Source organism: Nicotiana tabacum, chromosome 16, assembly GCF_000715075.1.
Source record: "Nicotiana tabacum cultivar K326 chromosome 16, ASM71507v2, whole genome shotgun sequence".
NCBI classification, from domain to species: Eukaryota; Viridiplantae; Streptophyta; class Magnoliopsida; order Solanales; family Solanaceae; genus Nicotiana; species Nicotiana tabacum.
Window position 1 is genome coordinate 72,903,049 of NC_134095.1, and position 7,566 is coordinate 72,910,614.

At 40.4% G+C, this 7,566-nt stretch overlaps 1 protein-coding gene across 1 annotated transcript; it reads left to right on the forward strand.

Annotated features, from left to right (window-relative positions):
- Positions 1-4,314: 4,314 nt before the first annotated feature.
- On the forward strand, positions 4,315-7,310 carry LOC107771899 (laccase-14-like). The gene is made up of 4 exons (XM_075232162.1): positions 4,315-6,098; positions 6,234-6,396; positions 6,546-6,674; positions 6,748-7,310. Exons 2-4 carry the CDS (start codon positions 6,345-6,347, stop codon positions 7,308-7,310), a joined length of 744 nt encoding a protein of 247 aa, XP_075088263.1. The 5' UTR covers positions 4,315-6,098; positions 6,234-6,344.
- The last annotated feature ends 256 nt before the right edge of the window (positions 7,311-7,566 follow it).

Below are 7,566 nucleotides of genomic sequence, written 5' to 3' on the forward strand. Positions count from 1 at the left end.
GTCGGATGTCTCCGAGCCACGTTAATTTGGCCGGAGCCTTTTGATACGACCGTAGTCGATAGTCCTCAGGTGAGATGACCTCGGCGTCTATATCGAAGGTATGCCTCTATAGGGGTCTTACAAGTTCGATATATAGCCTTGGTCTTAATATTAGGGTTATGCCTTTTTAAGGTCTTACAAGTTTTGGCATGCCTCGATGAGGTCTTATAGATTTGGTGTTGCCTCACTGAGGGCTTACGAGCTCGAAGTTGCCTGATTGAGGTCTTACAAATTTGAGTTTTCGATGGTTCGATGAGCTGATTGTTGATGACAGTCCCTGAGTGTTCGAGGAATTTTGGCCCTTGAGCCGTTTTTTTGTGAAAGAATTGAATTTCTTCGAGTGTTTTGATAAGCAAAGTGGATTCCTCAATTATTTGATGTATGCGTACATGTTTTTTTGCCTTCGCATGCCCAATTATTCTACATGAACACGATTTATTCGACCGTTTGGCCCAATACATCATTTTTCTATCGGGGTCCTCCTTGGCATAATTTGAGTTCTTTCGAAGAGGCGGCCTCCCAGGTTGATGCCCCCCAGTATTTGAGGTTGATCGAAGGGAAGCCTTGAATACTTGATGGTTTCTCCTTAGGTAGCATATGGGTGTTGCCTCGTTAAAAATCTCGCCGGTAAAACCCGTTTAGGATAAAATCTGGTCTAAGGAAAAAAAAGTGCAATGCATGCTTTAAAACCCAAGGTCTTCGAGCTGGAGGGTTCTTCGATTCCTCTCAATCGGACACCTGTAATAAGTTAGTACAAAACATAAATGAAAAGGGAGAAGCTTGTACCTTAGCATTGATAGCGTTTCAATCCGTTTTTTATTGCTTGCTCCGAGGACGCGGCACAGACCTTTATTTACTCATTCGGGTGGAACCGAGTACATAGGTTGTGGTTGCTATTTGTCTGTTTGCTTGTCTTTTGGTCTCTTCGACATAGAGGGCATAGATGTCGGCGTTGCGTCGTGCGCCACGAACATTTATCTTGATGTGTGTTGCTCCTCGTACACTGCTTTTACTCCATCCTTGGTTGGAAACTTTATCATTTGATAAAGGGTTGAGGGTACTGCCTTCATACTATGTATCCACGACCTTCGAAGTAAGATATTGTATCTCATGTCACCTTCGATGACATGAAACTTGGTCTCTTAGATTTTTCCGGCTATGTTGATCGGGAGGATGATTTTCCCTTTTGTTGTCTCGCTCGCCATGTTGAATTTATTGAGGACTCGAGAGGCGGGTGCGATCTGGTCCAGCAGTCTGAGCTGCTCCACCACTCTTGACCTGATTATGTTGGTCGAGCTACCTAGATCCACGAGCACACGTTTAATCTGAATTTTTTTCAAAAGAAAAGAAATTACCAGTGCCTTATTATGAAGCTGAGACAAGATCTCAATGTCCTCTTCGTGGAACGTGAGAGCGTCATCTGGTATGTATCTCCGAGTTCGCTTTTCCCTGGTGATGGATATTTTTGTCTGTTCGAAAACAGGTTCCTGCGGGGCGTCGACCCCTCCAACAATCATGTGGATGACGTGTTGTGGTTCTTCTAGTTCGTTTTTTCTGTTCGCCTCTCTTTCACGAAATTGGTTTTTAGCTCGATCGTTGAGGAATTCTCGAAGGTGCCCTTCGCTGATCAGTCGGGCTACCTCTTCTCGAAGTTGTCTACAATCCTTGGTCTTGTGACTGTGAGTGCCGTGATATTTGCACATCACGTTAGGGTTCCTCTTTGAAGATTCTGATAGTATGGGTTTTGGCCACCTTGTATCTTTGATTTTACCTATGGACAATACAATATCCGAGACATCGACTTTGAAATTGTACTCAGATAGGCGGGGCGCCTCTACTGGCCCAATGTGTCTATCGAAACTGGCTTTACTCATGAGTCCCCGGGAACTAAGACCTCTATCTGTTCTTCGATCACCTCGAGGTATATTACGCCTTGGTGCATTTCTTCGATCTTCTACATACGGCTGGTATCTTCCCTTGTCTGATCTTGACTCTCTTTCTGTAAACCTTTGTTCCTTCGCTAAGATCCTGTTAGGATATACTGAGCCCGAGGGGGCTCCCAATTGGTAGTCTTCGACCCTGATCTTCGATTGATACATGTTGTCCATATCCGCCCAGGTTGCGGCGGGATATTCGATCAAATTTTGTTTTAACTGCTTTGAAGCTACCGAGCTTTGCTCATTCAAGCCTTGAGTGAAGGCTTGTACTGCCCAGTCATCGGAGACTGGTGGTAATTCCATTCGCTTCATCTGGAAGTGAGATACGAATTCTCTTAGCATCTCGTTCTCTCTTTGTTTGATTTTGAAGACATCGGACTTCCTGGTGGCGACTTTGATGGCACCAGCGTGTGCCCTCACAAAAGAGTCTGCCAACATGGCGAATGTATCAATTGAATTTGGGGGTAGGTTATGATACCACATCATAGCCCCCTTTGACAGTGTTTCTCCAAATTTCTTCAACAAGACGGACTCGATTTCGTCATCCTTCAATCATTACCTTTTACAGCACAAGTATAAGCGGTAACGTGCTCATTGGGGTCCGTGGTCCCGTTATACTTTAGGACATCGGGCATTCTGAATTTCTTCGGGATGGGCTTCGGAGCCGCACTTGATGGGAATGGCCTCTGCGCGAACTTCTTTGAATCTATACCCTTCAGAATCGGGGGTGCCCTGGGGATCTAATCGACCCTTGAGTTATAAGTCTCTACTCTTTTATCGTTTTCTTCTATTTTCTTTTCTCCTGATTCAATTCTTTTGGTGAGATCCTTGAGCATATTCATAATATCGGGGTCTGTTGCTGACCCGTTATTGCTCGATCTCTCCGGTATCTGCTCGACTCGAGGATCAGTTTCTGGTGCCACTGTGCTTGGGGTTTTTTGTTTACTTTGCAGCTGAGCAATAGCCATCTGTTGTGCTTGCAACATTTCAAAAATGATTTGGAGGATGACTCCTCCTTCTTCCACTCCTCGTGCTTCTTGGCCTCCAGCCTAGTTTTCCCTGCGTTCGTTCCTTACAGGGTCTGCACCTGCTTCCGTGTTTAGAATGTTGTGGGAGCTGATATCAACTGGCTCCACGTTTGTTACTCCCTCAGGATTTATAGGTGGTACCCCAGCCCTATGCCGCTATTTTCTCTAAGTTCTTCACTGTCGTGGAGAGGTGCATTTTGTGTGATAGACATGATTAAGCCTGAAATCAAAGAATTTTTGACAAGAAAAAGTGTGAAGAGTAACGTGTGTTATCAGAAAACCAGCACCAAAACAATCACTATTATTTTTAGCCCCACGGTGGGCGCCAAACTGTTTACCTTGCAAATAGTACCTACAATTATATTTGATTTTGTGGTTCTAAAAATACGTGATTTATCTTAACACTAGTTGTTAGACAATAAATGCTAAGCGTGAGCAAAGAAAATAAGAAATGCAAACCAATAGGGTCATAAGGCTGGGCCTCGAGGTCTAGACGGGGCTAGTAGCAACGAACAATTGATGAAGAATCAATGATAATGAGGGCCTCAAATGTGGCCTCTTGCAGTTAATAATGAGCAATAAATGAAGAACAATAATGAATAATGAATGAATAATGAAAGAATAAGCAATAAATGTGGGGAAGAATTGTTTAAGAAGAGGGCAGAGAATGTTGTATTGTATTCAATATGTTGTTTAATAAATCGAATCCCTTTACAAGATGACAAGAGTCCTCTTTATATAGGAGGGGGAATCCCAACATAGTACATGTCTGATATTAATGAGGAAATGCGATTAGTGCAGCTGTATAATGACTTGGTACAGACTTGTACTATTCTTGCAGACCTGGTAAGCTCTAAGCACGTATATTTAGGAGCTTCCCCGCCTTTCCATGATGATCGTTGATTGCACTGCCCCGAGATCAACCATAGTGGGCCTTCGATGTTCTCCCTTGAGAGACACACCTCGGGGTCATTCCTCACGTTCTGCTTCGTGCTTCTCGAGGTTGGGCGTGGAGCAGCATAGTAGCCCCAAAGTCGAACTCCCTAATTTTGGTCGTATACAAACTTTTAAGAATTTTAGCGTTAAACCCATTATATTGTTAAAGTTATGAGTTCATATCAATTATTTGTTATAATTTTAGTAAATTTTTACACATAAATTTATGTTCTACGTCAAAAGTACCCGGGTTCAGATGAACACGGTACTAAAGAGCTGGATATGCCCCCTGGATTGTACTAATGTCATCTGTAGGGAAAATTTCGTGCTTTTAATGTATACAGAATAGCCTAAATGGCACATATACTTGTGTCACTAACGTAACAATTTACCAAATACCCAAACGGAAGAACTGCTACTTTGCTACTTGAAACTGCAATAAAAATTCAAAAACAACAGACTTCAAAACCAAATACCCAAATCAAGAAAGTAAAGTTTGGGTATATTAGGTCCATTTTGAAGATACTCAAAGATCGAAATAGTGACAAAAAGAGTGGTCCATTTCCATGGCTGAAGATACCCTATAAGGGTTGAGTTCGTTCTCAAGCTTCTCCTTCTGTACAACCTCACCGAACAGTTGCGTGTTCTCCCCTTTCTTAATCTCATCATAGGCCATTCTCAAAGCCTCCAATTGCATTGAAGCATTGCCACAACGATCAGCTATGAATAGAAGCCGTATAATTTTTGTTCGGCCACTGTATAAGGCGGCGTACAACTCAATATCCAGCTGCTCGCCGTTGTAAATCGGCCGGTGACGCTACGAGTTCTCATCGCCGTTGGTGTAGATCTCGTCAGCTATTTGCCCTAAATCCTTGGCGGGTGGGGGCGAGGGGGGTGGATAAGAAAGAATGAAAAGTGGGGAGGGGGGAAGACCTCGGTGGAGGTGGAATTTTTGTGTAAGAATTTTTTTTTATTTTTGTTATTTTTTAATTGGAATCATCAAAGTTACAGCGTGCAATCACGTATTTTACCCAATATATGTCACATATACTTGGTCAATTGTAATAGGGGTTTAAAGTAATATATTTTAAAAATTATGAGTGTCTAAATGAAACTTTTTAGAGTATTGGAACGGAATAACAAAGCGGGAGACGTAGAAGTTTTTATTAGGCTTTTCTGCCTTTAATTTAATTATCTAGTTCTCTTTTACCTCCTTATCAATGTGATTCTGATAATGTCGTATGAATGGGAAATTTCTTACTGTAATTCTTACAAGTTTCTCTTCTTTTTATGGTTAATATAGCAGACTGTTACTCCAATGTGAAATCAATCGCATTCGATTTTTCTATAAATTTTTTTAGCGTTGAAAGTGACAGTTTCAGATATATGCAGATTAGGATGGTTTCCCGGAATCCTTTTGCAGCTGACGGGGTAAGTAAGGTTATAACAAGGAAAATCTATGTAATTAATTCTTGTGTACGTCTTAATTAGTCTAAATATATACAGGGATCACATTTTGTTTGTTTTTATTTCCTCAGCTTATATATTATATTCACTGAGATGAACATTTTGATACCAGATTTTATCAGAGATACCTTCTCCTCGATTCATCGAAATTTGACATGATTTAAAATTCACCAAGAGAAATGGGCTCTCTTCTGTATTTGTTATTTCAAATTTTTTTTCCTCATCGATCGACTAGTCTATCTTTTTGAATCGTACTTTTCTCTTGTGCCACATTTAGTATTCAGTTTGAAGCAAAAGGCAGCAAATTAATCATTATGAAAACGATGCGAACTGTAGTTAGGAAGGGCCAGTACTATTGTGTATTCATGGTTTTGAGTCTTGTGACCGCCGGCATTATTCTTCATGATCAGTTAGCTTCAGCTCAGAATATTTCACATTTCGTTGCAAGTATACAATGATCTTTTCCTCAAATTTTTTTTCCGTGTTGTGTAGTACTACTAACTAAATGACTAAATGGCTCTTGCATGCATACTTGGCAGGTTGAGGAAGCTTCTTTCACGAGGCTCTGCGAAACAAAGAATATTCTCACCGTGAATAGAAAATTTCCGGCCCCCACGATATATGCTCACGCAGGAGAAACCCTGGTTATGGATGTCGAAAACAAAGGAAATGACAACCTTACAATCTTCTGGTATATCATACTATCACACTTCTTTTGTCTTATTTTTTGTTTGTCTTGGCACATTATATATACTACTCATACAGATTACTATATCTTCTGATTCAATATTTCTTCTTTTGTTGTTCCAACTTAATTAAAATGAAGTTGCAGGCGCGAGGGAAGATACTTGACGAGGCATGAAAGACAATTAATATGGTTAATCCAACCAGGGACTAAAGTACGCCTAAACATCACAATATCTGACCAAGGGACACTATGGTGGCATGCCATGAATATCTGACAAAGCGCCACAGTTCATGGTGCAATTGTACTATATCCCATGCCTGGAATTTCTTATCCTTTTCCCAAGCCTCATGCTGATATTCCCATCATTTTAGATATATGCATTAATTTCCCAGTAAATGCTGATATTCCCATCATTTTAGGTACTTTGATTTATTTGTTTGATTTACACAGGTGAATGGTGGAAGAAGGATCTCAAGGAAGTTATAATTGAATATATCGCATCAAGCAGCAATATCATGCATTCTGATGCTTTCACTATAAACAGTCAGCCTGGAGATTTTTATCCTTGCTCTAATAATGGTATGAATTAACCCGACTGCTAATTTGTTGTATAATTCTTTAACCTCTGTTTCCCTTATATGGACATATATAGGAACTTTCAAGATAGCAGTGGAGACAGGAAAGACGTATCTCCTGAGAATTGTGAATGCAGCAGTGGGCAAAACTCTCGTCTTTGGGATCGCGATGCACAATCTAACAGTAGTTGCAATGGATGGGCGCCCTATAAAAATTCCATTTACAAGTGACTACGTCGGGTTAAGTTTACAACAATCGCTCCACTGCATTTTGGAGGCGAACCAGCGGCCAGATCATTATTACATGGCTGCCAGAGAATATGTCAGCGGCTTTATCTGGCAGACGTATGATAATACAACAACTACTACCGCCATTTTAGAATACAGGGGAAATTATGTACCATCTTCACCTCCTTTTCTACCTTTTCTTCCAAATGCTAACTATGATAGTTCTTTGATTCACCACAAAATCAGCTCCACGTCTAAGTTGTACTTAGCCATTATATTTTTAATTTTGGGTTTAGCAACCTTTTCATCCTTAGCTGTTTGGTACAGGCGTCATAGATGCGTAGTAACCGCAGTTGTCACTCCCAAGCTGCGAAAGAAGTCAATTACAAACTTAAATTATACATCAAGCTAATTAAATTCTCTTTTAAATTCAATTGTTTGGCTTAAGTAAATTTAACTTTATTTAGATTGGATTATAGAAAAGAGCTTTTACTTGTTCGGATGAAGTTAATTAGTGGAAGTGTTAATTTGTTAGAAATTAAAGTTTGTTAGAGGGAGTTAGTTACAAGTACACATCTATGAGCAGCGTGTAAGCAAAGCATTGACAATAATTCATAGCTGAAGTTATAGATTTGAATTTCCAGAGTATAACTCAGTTAGAATTCAGA

What these genes read in the sequence shown, in the direction of transcription:
- LOC107771899 (XM_075232162.1), top strand. Translation starts at nt 6,345, where the DNA reads ATGGTGGCATGCCATGAATATCTGACAAAGCGCCACAGTTCATGGTGC. An exon ending in CCACAGTTCATGGTGCAATT is followed by an intron (nt 6,397 to 6,545) that starts GTACTATATCCC and finishes TGATTTACACAG; the next exon opens with GTGAATGGTGGAAGAAGGAT. An exon ending in TTATCCTTGCTCTAATAATG is followed by an intron (nt 6,675 to 6,747) that starts GTATGAATTAAC and finishes GGACATATATAG; the next exon opens with GAACTTTCAAGATAGCAGTG.